We start from the raw sequence: 20079 nt of genomic DNA, 5'->3' as shown, positions 1-20079 counted from the left end.
CAGCTGCCTGCGTTTTGCCTCCGGGCTGCTTTGGGGTAAAGTTTAATCGTCTGCACAGGGTTTTCTCCTTGGTGGAGCGGTCAGCAGGAGCCTGCTCCTCCCTGCAGCCTCCTGACAGCAGCGTGGTCGCTGCCGAGCCTCTCCCTTTGCACGCCGGCTCCTGCACCCCGTGCCGGGATGTCCCTCGGCGAGCAGAGAGCGGGCTGTGCTCCGGCATCGGCTGCCCCGGAGCCTGAGCACGCCTGTAACAGGACTCGGATCCAAGTCCGGCTTTGCCAGTGACTGCCAGATGTGGCACATCTGCCTACGAGGGAAACCATGCCGGGGTCTCCCGGCATCCTGACCCTCCTCCTGCCTCCTCCTGCCTGTCTTATGGCAAGGGAAGGAGCCCGGCCAGTCCCCAGCACTGCCAGCCCACGATTTCTCGCCAGGCGTGGGGGGGGGGGACGGACGTGCCCCCCCTGCCCGGGGAGGACACGTGGGGGCCAGTGCCACCAGCCAGACCTGCCTCCCCAAACCCACCCTTCGCAAGGAGGGGGCTCCTGGGGGGCTGCCTCTCGCCCAGCCCCACGGCTCCCCGCACCCTGGGCTGGGCTGGGCTGGGGGCACCGCTGAGCCCCGTTGCTCTGCCCCATTGCTCTGCCCCACATTCCAGCCCCACGCCGTGGTCTCTCCCGGCTCCTGCCGTGCCCTGCGCTGTGGGACACGCAAACCTCACCACGCAGGGCTGCTCCCTGTGCCGGCTGCCTGGCCGGGTTGGCTCCATCGCTGCTCCCGGGGAAGAGGAGGATGCTGAGACACCCACGGAGCTCGGGCAGGCTGAAAACCCCCCGACACCCCCACACCGGCCGCTCGCCTGGCCGCTTGCGACTCGCACCGGGCCGGGCAGGCTGGCAGGAGGGTACGAACGAGAGCTGCCCGACAGCCGCTCTGCTGTGTCTCGACGGATTCACGGGGCGAAGGGAGGTGTTGCAACGTAGCCCTGCCAGTGCAGAGAGAGCACCCGGGCCGGGGAGAGCGTGGGGCTGGGGGGCAGCCAGGTACGGGGTGCACGGGGAGGGGTTGCCCCTCCAGCACGGAGCAGAGCCTGACCCTGCCTGATCTCGGCCGGGCGGCTGGGAGCCGGTCCAGCTCCGTAAGCCGTGCACGGCTGGGCTAGGCCAGCGCTCTCGGGGGCATTTCCAGGGAGGACTCGGCTGCGGGATGAGGTGACAGGGGAGACCAGCGTGGCCGTTTCCCCCGGCACAACGGGATGCTCCCCCAACACGCCATGCCCTCAGCCAGGCTTTCCTGGGGTTTCTGCACAGCTATGTCAATACGCCGAGCGGAGGCGGTGGGAAGGATGAAGAGGTCCCTTTCGGCAGGAGCAGCTGTGTGAGTGCCAGATAATTATTTCAAGCTGAAATACCGATGGAGAGGGTACCTAGCTGGTGGGAGCACTCAGGGCTGCCCTGAGCCGTGGCTCCAGGTCACGCTGGAGCTCAGTGGGTGTCTGAAATGTCACGGCCGGTTTAGCCGGCCGCACTTCCTGGCATAAAGCGGTGCTGGGAGGTGCCACACAGCAGAACCGAAACACCAGCACGAGGCGTTGGGCATCAGGAAGGGTCACGGAGCCCGACTCTCAGCTGTGCCGCGAGCGCCCGTGGCTCCATCTGGACAGAGGTGCTGCCCGCAGCCAGGGCTTGCATCGTCCTGGTGGTAGTTGCCTTTTCTGCCACGCTGGCAGGGCTGGAGGGGCCAGGGGACACAGCTGCCACCAGCCTGCTGTCACAGCCAGGGCAGGACCGGGTCCACCCGTGCGAGCAGGACAGTGAGCCTGGAGTGGGTGCCGCCAGTGGGTGGGGGTGTCGGGAAACATCACCCTCCCAAACTGGACAGGGCGGCTCTGGGTGTCCCCACGCCGCGTGTCACACCCAGGGAAGACCTTTTAATTGTCCCCTCGCAGGACATGGGCTGGAAAAAGGAGATGACGAGGTGCTCGGTGCTTTGCGATACCCATCTGCCCAACTCCTCCTCTCCAGCCGCCGCGGCTGGGGCCAGAGCTGCCGGAGCTGTGCGCGGTCAGCGTGTGCCCGTCCCCGGCGCGGTGGTCGACAGGCATACGCAGCGGAGATAAGGACCCCGCTGTCCCTGCACCCCGTGCTGTGCTCCAGCCCGCTCCCTTGGCCCCGGGCTGGGGGGTCTGATCCAGCCTTTCCCCTCTCACAAGGCGGGATGAGTTTTCCAGCTGCATCGAGCCCCCCCCCACCCCCCCCCCGGTGCACACGTGTGTGCCGGGACACGCCGGGACAGGCGTGTGGGCTGCATCCTGCTCCGGTACCGTGTGAGTCCACCGGCTGCATGTGGTGCAGGGGACAGGGAGGAGACGTGGGTACCCGCCATCGCCGCACCCCACACGTCTGTCGTGGGCTGGCACGTCGGCGCGGCTCGGTGCCGGGGCTACCCCGTGCGAGGCTCGTGCTGGGTTGTGCGTGCTGGAGAGATCGGATCCTGCCTCGCAGCGTCTGCTGTGCCTGTCCCCAGTGCCGGTGACCCTGCTACCAGCATCAGCTCCATCCCACGAAGCATGATGGGGTGAGGTGAGCCCAGAAAATCCCTTTCCCGTCTCTCTGAGCCCAAGCCCAGCAATGCAGCATCGTCTGCACCACCGGCACAGCACCAAAACATCCCAAAAGCCGCAGCGGGGCCGGGTTATTTGCCCCTGGTGGAACTATTTGAATTTCTCCCTGGCAACTCTGCAGCTCGGGGAGCCCTGGCCAGAGCAGAGCGAGACAGCAGGTAATAAATTCCCCTCGCTGTGCCCTGTTCTTCAGGTATTTCAAGATTACAGCAATCTTTGTGTCCTGGCCCCTTTCTCCCAGCGCGGGCTCTGCGCGCAGTACGGGAGATTACAGCCACGTAGCATTATCTATGTACATAACTTCGGGGTTATCGGAAGAGCCTAGGAGAGGCAGATAGCAACATTAAAAGAGCGTTGGGTTATAATGCAATTATAAGGCTAAATCGACGGGTTCCTAAAGCACAGAAGCGGCAGCGAGTGTGAATATTGTGCTCTTTGATTCACTCGGGGTGGGCCAACCTTGCAGCTGTGCGAAGCCAAGAGAGCCTTTCACCATTTTAATTGGCTTTTTGGGGCATATTAGTGCCTGCTTTAACAGGCCAGGGTGGTAGGAGGAAAATAATGCGGCTGTTTTCCCCCCCGGATGGGTTCCCGTGCATCCCGGGCTCAGCCGGACCCGTGGGCACCGGGTGCCGTGCTGCCAGGCTGAGCCCTCAGCAGCTCTTCTCCAGTGGAAATGCAGCTTCACCTTGGCCGAAATTTTGGCAGCAAGGGGAGATTTGGGCTAAAATCCTGGGCTGAAAGCAGAGCTGGTGATGGGGGCTTGGAGGGTTGTGACCCTGGGAACCCACGGTGCAGCTTGGGCTTAAATTTTGGATGTTTTCGGGCTTTGAGCTGATGAGCACGTCCGTGGTTCACCTGCCATACTTCAAACTTTTATTCTCAGATGTAGGAAGGACTTAAAAGCTTTCAGAAAGAGGGGGAGCAGGGAAAATGCAACCGTACGATCCACTTCAGAGCAGCTTCGAAAGGACAGGCAGGGCTTTTCGGGGCTCGCACCACAGCAAGCGGCGTCCTGGCAGCTTTGCCGGCAACTCCCCAGCCAGAAGAAAATGGCAGGGACCCGATCCAAAACCCTCGCCAGGAAATTTTTCCATCTGCCGTGCTGGGCTGTAGATCAAACCTCGGGTGACCTGCGGGGCTGACAAAGGGAGAACGGTCTCTTGGGGTTTGTTTAATGTCCCCGGGGCTGGGAAGGGACGTTCCCGGCCTCCGACCTCCCTTTGTTCCCGGGTTGGGCATGGTAGCACGGAGCCCCAGCTGCGGGTGTGCTGCCCCGGGCTTTCTGCTTAGTCCTTGGTCGGCCGGATTAAAGCTGTTGGGTCTTGGTGCTCACAAGGATTTTCAGTGGGGTTTAGGACCATGGATGTGGTGGGGGCTCTGTTCTCCGGGGTTTTACAGAGCAGGGGGTGAGGATGCAATGCCGGCGTCTCCCTGGGGTGGGAGGGAGCGGAGGGGAGAGGACCATCCCCAAAAAAAGGACGGAGCAGGACCCGCTCTCGGCTCTCACACGGCTCGGTGTGTCTTACGGCCTCAGTCCAGCGTGGGCAGGAGGTGCCGGCCAGGACAGGGGCTGATAGCACCCAAATCTCTCCATCAGGGCTTTGCCCGTGCAGGGGAAGGTATGGGTGCAGGGAGAGGGTGCTGATGCCACCCACTGCTGGGCGGTTTCGGTTTCAAGTCTCCGTCCGTCCGTCCTGCCGCCAGCACTGACGAGAACTGAAAGAGGAATTGCCGCAGACAGGCTGGATGTGCTCCGCCGTGGCAAGTCAGCCTGCGGCCGAGTCCCCGCAGCCTGGCAGACCTCAGCCTCCCGAAGCTCCCACATCCTCTTTCCCAGCAAAGCCAGGCTGTGATTTCCCTGCAACCCCCACGGCTCCACCGCAGCATCGTCTCCAGCCTTTGCCGAGCCCCTGCCGCAGCCACGGGCAGCCGGTCGGTAGCCGGCACGTGGGAGCTGGCAGAGGCCACAGCTTTTGGTTGAGGTGGTTGTTTTATCCCTCAGAGAGGGGTTATCAGGGCAGCCGCCTTTTTCCGCTCGGGGCGATAGCGGGGGAGCGGCATGAGGACATGGCAGGTTCCTGGGGACAGAGGGACCCCGGGGACGGGCCGTTGGCTTTGCCTATCACAAGGTAAAGGGCAGAAAGCAGGCAGGAAAAAACACACGGCTCCATGCGGCTGCGGCCATGGGAGCCCCGCTGGCATCAGCAAAACTTTCCATGGAAATCAGTGGCACTCGGTGATAACGCTTCACCTTTGGGACACACCAGAGGTGAGACACCTTGTCCCCCTGTCCTCCGGTTGCTGTTTGGTGACCCAAGGGACCACAAGCCACCCGTCACGTTGATGGGATGGGTTACTGGTGTCCTGTGCTGGGATCGGGCTCTTACGGGATGGAAAACCGGCACCACCCCGCAAGCGGGGTGCGATGCTTGTCCCGGGGGAGCCGCGGTCCCGCAGCCGTCCCTGCCACCGTGGTGCTGCCGGTCCCCGTCCCTGCGTGTCCCTCCGGTGCGTATTTTTCTTGGCAGCCCCCAGGCAGGAATGTTTCCCCGCTGCCGAGTGAAAGTGGAGGCAGGAATTGCTGGAATAGCGACAGGCTGAGTAACAGCGCTAACTTTATTCTCCGAAACAAAGGCCAGTGTCCCAGACGCCGAGGGCTGGTCCGGCTCCCGGCAGCGCGGAGGCCAGGGCTGGGGAGCGCGGGCAGAGCCAGAAACGCCGCCGCTGCCGGGGCCCCTGCCCCAAATTCCTGCCCCGAAACCCCCCAGCCGTGCCTGGCTCCCACGGCAAACCCGCCAGCCAAAAGTGCATTTCTAAGAGCGAAGGGGGGGTTGAAAAATAACACAAAAAAGGCTGGGATTTCCCTCCGAGACCTTCAAGCAGCTTCCCAGCCCTTCCCAGGGCTCTTCCCTCTGCAGGTGCATCCCCAGGGCATGTCCTTGGATTTCGGGGGGGCTCCAAGCCTGGCGCAGACACCCGATGGCCCTGAGCACCCCGCGTTGCCTCTCCCACGCTCCCGGCACCCCAGGGTGCTGCGGGACGGGGTGCCGATCTCCCCTCTGGCCCCGCTGTCCCCTTCCCCGGGTGATTTCCCAGCTGTGGAGGTGGCCGAGGAGGGGCCGGAGGAGCAGGGTCCCCCCACCGGAGCCCACAAGCTCCACAGGCTGCGACAGCATCTCCCTGCCCCGCTCTGAGGAAGGTCCCAAATACCCGTGGAGCATCCCCGGAGCACAGCCAGCTCCGGGCCGGTTGTTTCCCTTCGGTAAAGAGCACGGTTTTGCATCTGAGCAGGATCCGTCCTCAGTGCCTGCTGCGAGCAGCCTTCCTGCCGGGGCCGGCCTTGGCTGTGGGGCTCGGGGTAAGGCAAGCGCTTTCCAAAGCAAATATTTGCACGGTGCAACAACACGTGGGAAAGAGCAGGGGTGTTTGCTTCCCCGGCTCCGGGGGGAGGTTCCCGAGGGGGGGGGTTCGGCCACGCTCTGACCTCTCTCTGTGCTGAGCTGCCCAGGTTTCGAACCTCTTTATGCTCTGCGGGTTTGCACAAAGAGGCTTTTAATCTGCACCCCAGCAAAGGGGCATCGCTCTCGGCTGGCCTTGGAAAACCCCGCCGGGCACCAGGGCAGGAGGGTTCAGGGAGGACCTGGGCTCTACCAGTGCCCACCTTCCCCGGGCTCTGCCCTGCCGCTGTGCCGAAGATGCTCGAGGTTCCTGCGGTCCCCAAGGACCCCAAATCTACCCCAAAATCCTTCCGTGTCTGAAGTAGAGCAACGTTGCGCGGCGGCAGCACTGAGCTGTCACAGCGGGACGCTGCACATCGGACGCTGTCTGCCCTTCCTCGCTGGTGCCATTGGCTGCGACGTGGCCGTGCCACACAGCCCACCCCAAAACACCCCCGGCCCATCACCCCCGCGGTGGTGACGCCGTGCTTGGGGGGGGTTCCCATCTACCATTTAGTCTCTCCAGGGTTCACATCTTGAGGCTTTTCCCTGTGGCTGCAGTACCTTAAAGCATCATTTTCTATCACTTATAAAGCGAGACTCTCCTGCAGTCTTCAGACTGCGGCTGAGGATGGAGAAATCCCTCCTGCCCCGACGCTGCCAGGGCAGCGACACGGGCCCGACGCTGCTCCCTCACCCCAGCCATTGCGTTGGGCCCTGGGCGTGCTCCCCATCCACCCGGTTTTCTTGGAAACGTTGTGGGAACCGGGCAGTGAGCCCGTGCCAGAGGCGAAGGCTGATGCACCGGCACCAGCCCCGACCCACCGGGGCACCCAGCGGCACCAGGCACCCAGCAGCACCGGGCACCCGTGGGCAGTCCTTCTGCTCGTGCCTTGGCAGAGGCTGGCTGACCCCCAAGCATTGAGGGCCAGCACTAATTGGGTATTAAGAACACAGAAAGCCCCGGGGTGAAGCCAGGTTAATGGCTTGGCTGCTCCCAGGCAAGTCACCGATGCTCTTCCTCCTCCTCCTTCTCCTCCTCCTCTCCAGGAGGCATCAGCTGTACTGTAAAGGTGTCAGGCCTGCCCGTGGTCCCACTGGTTTTTAAATCACTGTGTGCTTTATTGCAATGAGTCCCTTGGCTTGTGCACAGGGAGCTCCCGGTGTGCCCGGCACCTTCCGAAAACCTGGGGGTAATCAGTGCATCTCCCGGGGGAAACCCACCTCCCCCGGCCGGCCAGGGCAAGGGCAGGACGCCCCGTCCCACCATGGCCGGGCAGCTTCGAGCTGTGTCTCAGGGCTGTCCCCACGGATTATGGCATGTTCTCAGCACGTTGTCCCCCCCGTGTCCTGCCAGGGTGGATGGAGGCTGCTGGGGCCCCGCTGGGTGCCCATGCGAGCCAGGGCTTCCCCAGGGCTTCTCCATAACGGGAGCTGCTCCTGGCCCCTCTTCCCTCCTGCTCCTCTCCATAAGAGGCGAGGCGACGGGGAGAGCCGAGAGGAGCCTGCGCTTGGCTTCCCTCCGCGGATTCCATTCCTGCTTGTCACCAACCAATATAGCCCCCGGTGTCAGCCCGGCCGTGCAGCAGCGGTGCTGGGGCCGGCGGGCAGGCGTTGGGCTGACACACCCCGGGGACGTCGCTGGGTCTCGATGCCGCGTGGTGCCCGGGGGTCCCACGCAGGGCGGTGGGCGCAGCGCCCTGCCCAGGGGTTATTTCCACCCGAAGAGGCTGGGTATCCTGGTGTCGGCCATCCCACGGGTCGGCGTGGTCCGCCACACCTGCGGGCGTGAGAGAGGGAAGAGAAGGAAGGGCGTGGGTTGCTTTTCTTTCCTCTACGTTCCTTCCTTCCTTCCTTCCTTCCTTCCTTCCTCCCTCCCTTCCTTCCTTCCTTCCTTCCTTCCTTCCTCCCTTCCTTCCTTCCATGCTCATGACATGGCAAAGCCGCTCGGCTCTGCCGTCGCGCACTCACGGGGCTCCAGGAGCTCAGTCCTTCATGGGAGCCGGGCAGCAGGACCAGCACCAGGTACTGCTGCACTGGGACCGCTGAGCCCCCAAACCCACTCCGTTTCTAGCTCTGCCAAATGAGCTTTGCTGGTTGAACGAACCCGCCTTCAAACAACAAAGGGGTGGAAAAGTTTGGGGCTTTTTTTCCTTAAATCCCCACCTCCCGGAGTCATGGCAGCCTGCAAACCCTGGCTCGGGGATGCTGGGGCCAGAGTGCCACCCATTTCACAGACACGTGCCAGCACGGGGGGAAGGTGCCACGCATGGGAACGGGGATGTGCCGTCATCTCGCAGGTGACAACCCAGAGCTGCCTCTGCTCCCCCCTCTCTAGAAGGAGAACCTCAAAACCCCAAACTCGTTATTTTTGAGATTTGGAGGTTATGGCACTGCAATTTTAGGAGATCCTCATGGACACCCCGGCATGCAGAGCCCAGGCACCTCTGGGTCCTCCCGGGGGAGGCAGCAGGCAGGGGGGGGGGGAGAGTCGCAAGCAATAACTGGTACTTTTGGCAATTAATCTCTTTAAACCTCTTAATGAACCACGATCAGGTTACAGGTCTCCCATCACGTCAGATTGCTGAGGATTAGCAGGGACAGCGAACGAAACGTGCTGGGGGGGGGAGTTGTGCCCCTGAGTGTCTCTGCTCTGTACGTCCCTGCTGCAGGGTGGAGTGTTGGTTTTAATACATACCTATTTTTTAAATTATATATATTTTTTTAATATACATATATATTAGGGGTTGCGGGGGGGGGGTCTGTTCCCACCTCCCCCAGCACTGCTGTGCATGAGATGGGACAGCGAGCAAGGCGACACCGCTCACCCGCACCTTGCCCTTTGCCGTACGTGTTCTACAGCTATTTTGGGGTGCAGCCCTCTCTCCATCACCCTTCCCAGGCCTTGCCGCGGATTTGGTTGCTGTGAGTGTGGGGAAACCCCGGTGCTGTAGGGAAGGGGCTTGTGCAGGTCCCGGGATGCTCGGGATCAGCTCCCGGGAGGAGCGGGAGGATAACTCAGACACAGCCCTTGGAGAAGACGCCGGATTCTGCCCAAGCCCGTAACATAAAGCACCTGTGGGCTTTGGGAAGGAGCCGGCTGCGGCGCAGGCAGAGGCGTGTGATCGGATTAGGGCGGCTGGGGCTGAAAATAGAGACGCCGCTCCGCAACGGGAGGCTCGCGGGGTGCTTAAGCCAAGCCCGGGTGGGAGGCGAGAAGCAGAGATACTTGAACCCTGGAAAATCACAGCTTGGACGGTCCTGGCTGTTGCCCATCGGCCTCCTCCAGCCCAGCCTTCCTGGAAGGAGAAAGGCCATGAGAAACCCCAGTCCTGAACCTGCATGTCGCAGGGTTAATTACCCCATTTCCCTTAAACGATTCCCTTCAAAAAGGGTTCAAATGCCTGGAGAAAACCTTTCTCAACACCCAAAAAATTGGAAGGGGTGTGGGGAGGGGGAGGAGGCTGAACAAGCCACTTTCTGCTGCTCTTTTCCGCCCAAGAGCAGAAGCTCTGCGGGGGGGGACGCTGCGGGGCAGCCGTGCCAAGGAGGAGGGTCACCACAGCCCAGCCGAGCTCTGCGGGGAGTGGGGTGCATGGGGCAGGACCCCGAGAGAGGTGGCAGGTCAGTCTCATGCTGGGGGACCCATCAGGCTCGCATGGACCCCATGGCATGGCTTTGCACCCCGCTCCGAAGCTGCCCAGCTCTGCAGCATCTCCGACCCATGGCTACATCTTGCTGCCAGAGCTGCTCCTGCCTGCGCTGAGCTGGGGACGCTGGGCACCGTCCTGCCCGTGCCACACGCTGCCACATCCCCTGGGCTGAGACAGGGACAACCAAGGGATTTGTCCGGGCACTCCACTCCGCGTGGGGCTGCCATGGTCAAAATCACCCAGGACAAGAGCAGGGGGAGACGTGCGATGTGACCGTGCCCGGCCCTGCGTGGGCACGGGGACTCTGCAGGCTGGGCGTCAGGAGTAAGAAGCCGGGCAGGAATTAGGCACGTTAACTTGCAGGGCAAAACAAACCGATTGCTAAGGTTTAACCAGATCAGTGACTTAAAGAGCTTTAGCGGGGAAGAGAGAACGGGACCAAGACGCACTTAGCACAGCAAGGCGAGCGCAGGGCAGCCAGCCCGGCAGCGACGCGCGGCGGGAACAGGGTCCCGAGACCTGGAAGCCCACCAGAGCCAGGGCAAGACCCTGGATGGGGACATGGGGACAGGCTGCAGTGGGTGGAGCAGGGGGAAATGGGGTGGTGGGGACAAGGAGTGCCTGCTCCCACCCTCGTCACCCGAATGGCCCTGGGCAGCATCCCCCAGTTCCACCGCTCTTCACCCAGGGGATGGGGCAGCTGCAAACCCACAGTGACCCCCTGTCCCTTGGGCCTAGGGGGGTCTCAGGTCCTCAGTGGGGGGGGGGGTGTCTGGGCAGGTATGGGGTGACCGAACTGAAAAGAGGGGATTTATCGGCATTTCTCAGCACACCTGAACGAGGGGTTGAAGCACAAGGGTGCCCATCCCGGGGGCTGGTGGGGAGGGAAGATAAAAATACCCATGGGCTCAAAAGGAGCCAAAACCATGCCCAGGTGTGTCCCCCGCCCTGGGTCACACACCCAGCCCCTGCAGACACCCCCGGCACTGGCTGCTCTGGCCATGGGACAGAAAGAGTCCAAAGTCCCTGTGCGGCGACTTCCACCCCCCACCCCCCCAAAAGCTCGGGGGGAGCCCAGGCTGGGCTCAGCTGCTGGAAGGGGGAAAACAGGGGCCAGGGGGGCAATTCCCACCCTCTGTGGGTAATTGGGGCTGTAACGGCCTCTTAGAGGAGTAAAGGCTGGAGGGGGGAGAAGGTGTGAAATAGAGACTGGGGGGTCCCAGGAGGAAAGAGGGGGCTGTGGGCTGGGGGAAATGTCCTTTAGGTGCTAATACAGCCTCTGTGCAGGGAAAGGCTGGGCTGCGGGGAGGGGAGAGCTGGGGGTGCTGAGGGGAGAGGGGAGCTGGGGGGTGCTGAGGGGGGGAGCTGGGGGTGCTGAGGGGAAGGGCTGGGGGGTGCTGGGGAGAGGGAAGAGCTAGGGGTGCTGAGGGGAGGGGAGAGCTGGGGGTGCTGAGGGGAGAGGGGAGCTGGGGGGGTGCTGAGGGGAAGGGCTGGGGGGTGCTGGGGAGAGGGAAGAGCTGGGGGTGCTGAGGGGAGGGGAGAGCTGGGGGTGCTGAGGGGAGAGGGGAGCTGGGGGGGTGCTGAGGGGAAGGGCTGGGGGGTGCTGGGGAGAGGGGAGCAGGGGGGTGCTGAGGAGAGAGCTGGGGAGTGCTGTGGGGAGAGGGGAGCTGGGGGGTGCTGAGGGGAAGAGCTGGGGGGGTGCCGTGGGAAGAGCTGGGGGTGCTGTGGGGAGAGGGGAGCTGGGGGGTGCTGAGGGCAGAGCTGGGGGTGCCGTGGGAAGAGCTGGGGGGTGCTGGGGAGATGGAAGAGCTGGGGGTGCTGAGGGGAGAGGGGAGCTGGGGGGTACTGAGGGGGGGAGCTGGGGGTGCTGAGGGGAAGGGCTGGGGGGGTGCCGTGGGAAGAGCTGGGGGGTGCTGGGGAGAGGGAAGAGCTGGGGGTGCTGAGGGGAGAGGGGAGCTGGGAGGGTGCTGAGGGGAGAGGGGAGCTGGGGGGTACTGAGGGGGGGAGCTGGGGGTGCTGAGGGGAAGGGCTGGGGGGTGCCGCGGGGCTGAGGCCAGGCGGGGCTGGGCACCCCCGCGTGGGGACCCGTCCAGTGCCGGGGCCGGCGGGGGCCGCGTCCCCCCCGTGTCCCGCGGGGCCCTGGCGCGCGGCTCCTGCAGCGCCCCCTTGCGACGGCGCGCGGAGAGGCTCCGGTGGCCTCGGTGGCCTCTCGGTCCCTGGGACCCGGCCTGGGACCTTCGGGGGGGTAGACCTGTGTCCCCCATCCCCATCGCTCTGGCTCCGCCCCTTTCCGACCCTCTCCATCGCCCTCGTCCCATCCCTGTCCCCCCCCTCCGTTGCTCTCACCCGGTCCCTGCCCCCCCATCAATCTCTCCCTGTCCCCCCCCATCGCTCTCACCCCGTCCCTGTCCCCCCCTCCATCGCTCTTGCCCTGTCCCTGTCCCCCCCATCGCTCTCTCCCTGTCGTCCCCCCCATCACCCCCTCTCTGTCCCCTCCCATCACTCTCACCCCACCCCTGTCCCCCCCTCCATCTCTCTCTCCCTGTCCCCCCCTCCATTGCTCTCACCTGGTCCCTGCCCCCCCATCACTCTCTCCCTGTCCTCCCCCATCGCTCTCACCCCGTCCCTGTCCCCCCCTCCATCTCTCTCTCCCTGTCCCCCCCTCCATCTCTCTCTCCCTGTCCCCCCCTCCATCGCTCTCGCCCCATCCCTGTCCCCCCCATCGCTCTCTCCCTGTCATCCCCCCATCACCCCCTCTCCGTCCCCCCCATCACTCTCACCCCATCCCTGTCCCCCCTCCATCACCCTCCCACTGTCCCTCTCCTCCCCCCCGTTGCTCTCATACCAACTCTTCCTGCTCTCCATCACTCTCGCACCGTCCCTGTCCCCCTTCCAGCACCCTTGCATCGTCCCTGTCCCCCCTCCGTCACTCTCGCTCCAGCCTCTCGGAGGCATTTCAGCTCTGGGGAGTTTCTGTCCCTGCCCGTCGGTGCCTGTGCCCCTGCCACCCTCCCTGGCACCCGCCTCACGCCAACACGCTTCATCGGGACTAGCCCGAAGGAATTAACGGCGGAAGGGAGAGAAGCTGGGCTTAGGTATTAACATGCCACATTAATTTTATTTTTCCCAGAAAGTCTGTAACAAAATAATCTCATAAAACCAACAAGTGTTGGTGCTATTTATGTAACATTATTACTGGCAGGAGGGCAGAAAGGCGAGCGGGGTTATGTAAAGCCCTGCGCTCCCGGGGTAGGGGATGCTCCCGGAGGCAGGCACCAACGGATCAGGCTTCTGCTCTGTGTTTTCCCTCTGGCCTTGTGCTGGAGGTGGGGTGGGTTTTCTCCCCCAAATCTGTGCCCCAAATGGGTCCAGGACCCTCAGCAGGACTTTGCCACTGTCCCCATCGTGTGTGAGCCGCCCAGTGACGGTGTCAGCCGGAGCTTTCTGGGGGTGGCACAGGGCTCCCGCGCTGTACGGGGCACAGGGGGCTCACGGGCCAGATCACCCCTAAAACAAAACCAGGAGAATCCCTGGCTGGCGTTGTGGGAGGCTCCTGGCTGGTGGCTGGACCGGCCTCGCGCTTCCAGAGAGCAAACCTGGATGCAGGGGTGCCAGCACAGCCATGTCTGGGGCACGGGGACGGGGCTTGGTGCACCCCGCAGCGTGGCTTCGGGGAGCCCCAGCAGGCTGGGGACCCGTCCTGTCTTGCAGGAGCTGCTGCAGAAGTCACTGGATGAGGCTTTACCTGCAGAGACATTGCCCAAAAACCGCGGCCCAGGGACTTGTGAGGATGCAGGAGGTGATGGCTGCTCCCACGCAGCGGAGGCAACCCAGAGGTGTGTTATCCCGGCCATGAGCAGCCGCCGTGTAATAGGACTCTGGGGTTAGTTTTTTATTTTCTTTTTATTCTTTTTCCTGAAACAGGTATCGTGTCTTGCTCCAGCATCAGCCCGGGGAGCTGCTGTAATTCCTCCACTCTGAAAACCAGGTCTCGGACGAGGCCACGACATGACCTCCCTGCGGGGTTTAACTGCACTCACTGCTCTTCCTGCCAAGCGGGGGGACATCCATCCCCCCGCCCCGGGAGACGGAGGGGACCCCAACTGCCTTTCCCCATCCTTTGAAATCCCGACTCTGGCTTTCCCTGGGCACCCGGAGCAGACGGATATCCTCATTTCAGCTAAATGCACGCTTATTTTACAGGGCGGAGCTGTGAGGACACCCCGGGTCCCATTTTTGCCCTTCCACCAACCCTCCCGTCCTCGCTAACCGCATCGGCCTCCCCCATCCGGCAGGAAAATGGGAATAAACGTGTGAATTGTAACGGATGTCATGTTCCAGCTACGGATACTGCAGGAACACAAAGTGCGATGAGACTGTAACCTTGCCGAGACCAAAGGGTGGGGAGGAACCGTTGCATCAAAGGATTTTTGAATGATTTTACTTTTACGGGTTTAATGGAGTTGATTTTTTTTTTTTTTAAGGTCTTTCCCTGCAATTCCTTTAAGTAGGTTCTGCTCTAATCAGGTCAAAAGCTGATTTGCAAATAATCACCAGGGAGGGAAAAAAAAATCGAGGGATTTAAGCCCAAGCTGTGCATTTCATACTATTAATTGAAAGCCTGGGAGAGATTATGCGTCCCTTCTCCTGGCTGAGACCTGTAAGCTGCTATTAGCAGCAAACTCCCCACCCGGCTCGGGAAATCACCTCCTGGGTGGGATTACGGCTCTGCACGCATGGGAAAACCTCCAGCGGGCAGCGATTTAGTGAAAGGGCAGAAATTAGGGAGTGTCGAGGAGATACGGGGTGTCAGAGCATCTGTGAGCTCCACGGAGGGTAGCACAAACCCAAAAAGAATTGTCTGAAAACAGGGATTAATAGGAGAAAGACACATGCCCCCCCCCCCCCCCCCCCAAAGTCACGCTGGTAGCTCAAATATTTCTCTGCCACCCATTTTCTGCACACATTCTTGCGCAGGTTGTACCTTATTTGTGACCTTAGACTAATTTTTCAGCACAGACTATGTCTGTATGCGTGTGTGTGTGTGTATATATGTATGTATATATATATATGTACATCTGCGGTGCCTGGCAGAGACCCTGGACGCTCGCAGTGGCACTCTGCTGCAGGCAGCTCCTAACACATTTTCCATGTCCCCACATACCCAGAGGAGGGAAGAAGTCAATAATCAACGAAATCCACTCGGGTATTAATTACATGCCATTACCAGGGCTTATTCGCTAATCCCCGTTCTAATCACCCGCTGGGTTATATTTCAGCCAGCACCTAAGCACACCACATGTAATGAATAAAATATATCAAAGTTTACTTCTGCTCGTGCCCGGCTGCGGAGCACAGGCAGCACCACACGGGCAGCGCAGTGCAGGCAGCACCGCGCAGGCAGGAGTCCGGCAGCAGCACCAGCCGGCGCAGAGGCGAGAAGCGAGGATTACACAACAGACCTGCTGTCTCACACCAAGGTAGTCGCGGCACATTCACGAGTCAGTGAAATCCCCCCCACCCCAGCCCAAATCAAGTGGGATTTTTTTTTTTTTTTAATTAAAAAACATAAATAAGGGGGGCGAGTTATGGTTTTCCAGCAGGAGGGAGGGATTCATGCAGCCTCCGGGGAAAACCTCTGCGAAAGCTTGGCGCAGCAAAGCGAGACCCCGTCTCGGCGGTCCAGCCGAGAGATGCCGTTAGCCGGGGGACGGTGAACGCTGCGGCTGCGTCCGGCGAAGGAGCGGGCTGGCAGAGGGCTTTGCTGGCTGAACCGCTGTAGTTCCCGGCAGGGAAGGGACGATGCTGTCGGGTCCGAGCCCTCCGTCCTGAGGCCGGCTCAGGGCTGGTGGGGCAGAGATGGGGACAGCGATGGGGACAGCGACGCCAGGGCCCTGCACAAGCCTCCTGCCCGGAGAGGGGTGCTTCGTCCTGAGCCCACCTCTACCTCCTCGTGCCTCGTTGCCCCTCCGGAGCCCGCAGCGACAGGCTCTGCTGCAGGGCGGCTCTGCTGCAGGGTGACATTGGGGGTGCCCAAGGACTCTTGCTGGAAGCACGGGGAGGCTTCAAGTGTCACCTGCTTGGTCAGTCATCAAAACAGTCCCAAAAAAATCCAGCTTGGTGGGAGGCAAACGGTGCCGGTGCCATCCTGAAGACCAGTTCTCTTCTGCTCTCTGCCCCCGCGGGGGTGCACAGTCTGGAGCTGAAATCACTGTCCAGGGACGGTGGAAGTGGGGCGACCCCGAGCCCGCTCGATTCCCCCACTGAGGCTTGCACGGGGCAGGTGAAGGCTGCACCTCAGCCCCAGCGTGAGGCACGGTCCCCCCGGCATCCTGCTGGCCCAGGGTCTTGGGGACCCCTCCCGGGGGGCAGTGGGGCTCAGACAGGGAAGGGGCCCTGCCCCATAGTGGCTGCCCTGAACCTGCTGCCTTTGGGGGGGAGGTGACCCCAGACTGGGCTGGGGGTGCTGACAGCAGATTCCCCTATAAACACCCCCAGATCCGGCAAGATCCTCCAGGGACCCCAGACCCTCCAGGGTTTCCCAACCCCACGGGGGTTCCCAGTCCCTGCTGGGTCCCCCAACATCACTGCCCCCCCTCAATCTGCCAGCTCACTGCACACCCCTGGACCCCTGACCCTGCAGGGTCCTTCAAGCACCCCAAACCACAGGGTCCCCCAGGGACCCCCCCTACCCAGATTCCTCAGGGCACTCCAAGGTCCCCAGACCCTGCTGGGTCCCCTGAGTGCCCCAATCCCACAGGGTCCCACAGGGAACCCCAAACACCCCAGACCCCACAAGGTCTCCCTCCATCAGACCCCTCAGGCCACTGCCAGGGTCCCCAGACCCCGCTGGGTCTCCCAGCCCCCCCCATGCACTGCAGGATCCCCCTGGGACCCCCAAACCCTCCTGACCCACCAGGTCCCAGCCCATCAGGCCACCCCCAAGGTCCCCAGACCCTGCTGGGGCCCCTCAGAACCCCCAAACCCTCCCAACCCACTGGGTCCCGACCCATCAGACTCCCCAGGACCCCCTCAAGGTCCCCCCACAGCGCCCAAACCCACAGGGTCCCCTGGGGACCCCCAAACCCTCCCGACCCACCAGGTCCCAATCCATCAGACTGCCCAGGACCCCCTCCTGGAGTCTGGACCCTGCTGAGTCCCCCCACCCCACAGCGTCCCCCAAACCCCGCAGGGTCCTAACCCACCAGGCTCCCCAGGACCCCCTCCCAGACCCCAGATCCTGCAGAGTCCCCCCACCCCACAGCATCCCCCAAGCCCCACAGCATGCCAACCCATCAGACTCCCCAGGACCCCCTCGAGGACCCCAGACCCTGCAGAGTCCCCCCACCCCACAGCGTCCCCCAAACCCTGCAGGGACCCAACCCACCAGACTCCCCAGGACCCCCTCGAGGACCCCGGACCCTGCAGAGTCCCCCCACTCCACAGCATCCCCCAAACCCTGCAGGGACCCAACCCACCAGACTCCCCAGGACCCCCTTGAGGACCCCGGACCCTGCAGAGTCCCCCCCACCCCACAGCATCCCCCAAGCCCCACAGCATCCCAACCCATCAGACTCTCCAGGACCCCCTCGAGGACCCCGGACCCTGCAGAGTCCCCCCACCCCACAGCGTCCCCCAAACCCTGCAGGGTCCCAACCCATCAGACTCCCCAGGACCCCCTCGAGGACCCCGGACCCTGCAGAGTCCCCCCACCCCACAGCGTCCCCCAAACCCCGCAGGGTCCCAACCCACCAGACTCCCCAGGACCCCCTCGAGGACCCCAGACCCTGCAGAGTCCCCCCCACCCCACAGCGTCCCCCAAACCCCGCAGGGTCCCAACCCACCAGACTCCCCAGGACCCCCTCCTGGAGTACGGACCCTGCAGAGTCCCCCCCACCCCACAGCGTCCCCCAAACCCCACAGCGTCCCCATCCATCGGACTCCCCAGGGCCCCCTCGAGGACCCCGGGCCCCCCTAGGCGGGGCTGCGGGGCGCGGCGGGCAGGCGGCGGGCGGCGGCGGCGGGCGCGGCGGTGCCGCGGGGGCGGGCGGGGGCCCAGGGGACGCAGCTGCGGAGGGCGCGGGCGGCGGCCAGGAGGGCCCCGGGCCGGGGCCGGGGCCGGCGGCGCAGCCCCTTCTGCAGCCGCTGGCTCTGCGCCGCCAGCGCCAGCTGGGCCTGGGCCACGCCGGCGCCCAGCCGGCCCAGGGCCTCGGCGCGGGCGGCCAGGCGGAGCTCGGCGTGCCGCAGGGCGCAGTGAACCTGCCGGACCCGGCCCTCCAGCTCCGCCGCCGCCCGACGGCGACCCTCCGCCGCCACCAGCCGCCGCCGCGCCGCCGCCAGCTCCACCGACCCGGGGCTGCTGCCGCTGCCGGTGCCGCTGTTGCTGCCGCTGCCGGTACCGCCGCGATCGGGGCGCTGCTCGCCGCCCGCAGCCGGACCCGGATCCGCCGCCTCCGCCGCCGCCATGGGAACGGGAACGGGAGCGGGGCAGCGCCGCGGCGAGGATATATAGCCCGGGGGCGGCGCCGGCTCCGTGCGGCTCGGCCCCGCCGGGGGCGGCCCCGGCTCCGCACCGGCACGGGGGGGGGGGGGGGCGCGACCCCGGCCCGGCCCGGCCCGGCCCGGCCCGGTACGGTACGGTACGGTACAGTACAGCACAGCCCCGGCGGGGGATGCTCGGGCTCGGTACGGCACGGCCCCGGCCCGATACGGTACGGTACGGTACAGCCCGGGCGGAGGGTGCTGGGGCTCGGTACGGCACGGCCCCGGCACCGGCACGGCCCCGGGGTCGGTATGGCCCGGTACGGCACCGGGCTCGATAAGGTACGGCTCTGGTCTCAGTACGGTACGGCCCCGGTACCGGCACGGCCCCGGGCTCGGTACGGTTCAGTACGGTACGGCACAGTACGGCACCGGCAGGGCAGCATTAGGGGTTCGGGGCGCTGGAAAACCGCCCTCCCTTGGGGGGGGGCACTGGGAAATGCGGAGCTGGGGGGGGGGGGTGATGGGAAAGGCTGGGAGGGTTACTGGGGGGTCACTGGGAAAGGCTGCACTGGGAAGAAGGGGTTACTGGAGCGGTTATTGGGAAAGGCTTAGGCTGGGGAGGCTTACTGGGACAGGCTGGGCTGGGAGGGGGGGTGTGGGGAAAGGCTGGACTGGGATGGGTTAGGGGGAAAGGCTGGACTGGGACGGGGTACTGGAAAGGCTGGACTGGGATGGGGTACTGGACGGGCTGGACTGGGACGGGGTACTGGAAAGGCTGGCTTCGTGACTGCGGCCCCTGGGAGAAGCAGCGTAAGAAGCTCCTGGTGCTGGCTGGGGGATGATGCTGGGGGATGCTGGGGGATGCTGGGGGATGCTGGGAGAACGGCAGCCCCCATTCTCCCCCCCCACCAGGGCTGGGGTGTCCCAGCCTTGGGGTGCAGGGGACGTGGCACCAGGACAGCGTGTCCTTGGTTGCATGACTGTCACAGCAACGTCACTGCCAACGTCATTATCGTTTAAGACGGCGTTAATTTTGCTGAGAGTGGGCCGAGACGGCATGGGGAGGGGGCTGGAGCAGGAGGGTGCTGCTGCCACCTTGCTCCCCCCAAGGAGCCTGGTTTTCGGGGTTTCTCCTGCCGGAACATCACGCTCAGCGGCTGCATCTTCAGGTAGGTGCGTGGGGTAAAGCCTGCTTGTGTTTCGCATCAGAACAGCGGAGAGAATAAAAGGGATGATAGGAACCAGGTGCCGAGGTCTCATCCCACCCCCAGACAGGAGCAAAAGCCTAAGCCAAAAAAAAACCCCAACCTAAATCTGTTCCAGGGAGAGCCACGTCCAGGCCTGCGGTGGATGTCACCCCCGCCCCACGTGGGCTGGTGGCAGCTTTGCTTTCCTTACCTTAGGGGGAAAAAAAAAAACCCATCCCTTGTGCTTTGCGTCGCATTCCTGCTCTTGCCAGCGCTGCCACACGTCTGCCAGACACCGGAGCAACGTCAGAGGCTGCTGCGTCACTGCTCCCGGCCCCCGCTGCCTGCTCGTCCCTTCCCTGCCCGTCCACCGGCTCCCACTGCATCTCCGCTGCCTGGTGTCGGAGACACGGCCACGACATTTGCTTAAGCTCTGCAGGCTGCATTTCAGGCTGTAGGAATGCTGAAGTCCAGGTTGAGCCGTCTTCATGTATCCGATGCAAATGCTGCTATAAAATGGGGTTTGGGGATTTGAGGGGTGCTGCTCCATCACAGGGTCAGGGTCAAAGCTCTGCTCTTGCTCCCTCTGCCTCCAACCCAAAGAAACTGTGGGGACAGGCAGGTATGAAACAGAACATCCTCCTCTCTGATGTTTTGCTCTGCTTCGGTGGAACCTGGACCCCCAAGGGTACCCC

The 20079-nt window shown here is 63.5% G+C and overlaps 1 protein-coding gene across 1 annotated transcript; it reads right to left on the bottom strand.

Moving 5' to 3' along the window:
• Positions 1-17687: 17687 nt before the first annotated feature.
• On the bottom strand, positions 17688-18181 carry TRNP1 (TMF1 regulated nuclear protein 1). The gene has a single exon (XM_075522318.1). The coding sequence runs from the start codon at positions 18177-18179 to the stop codon at positions 17688-17690; it is 492 nt and encodes a 163-aa protein (XP_075378433.1). The 5' UTR covers positions 18180-18181.
• Between the last annotated feature and the right edge of the window lie 1898 nt (positions 18182-20079).

The sequence above is a fragment of the Mycteria americana genome, chromosome 21 (assembly GCF_035582795.1).
Source record: "Mycteria americana isolate JAX WOST 10 ecotype Jacksonville Zoo and Gardens chromosome 21, USCA_MyAme_1.0, whole genome shotgun sequence".
Taxonomy (NCBI): Eukaryota; Metazoa; Chordata; class Aves; order Ciconiiformes; family Ciconiidae; genus Mycteria; species Mycteria americana.
This window is presented reverse-complemented; position numbering and strand designations above follow the sequence as displayed.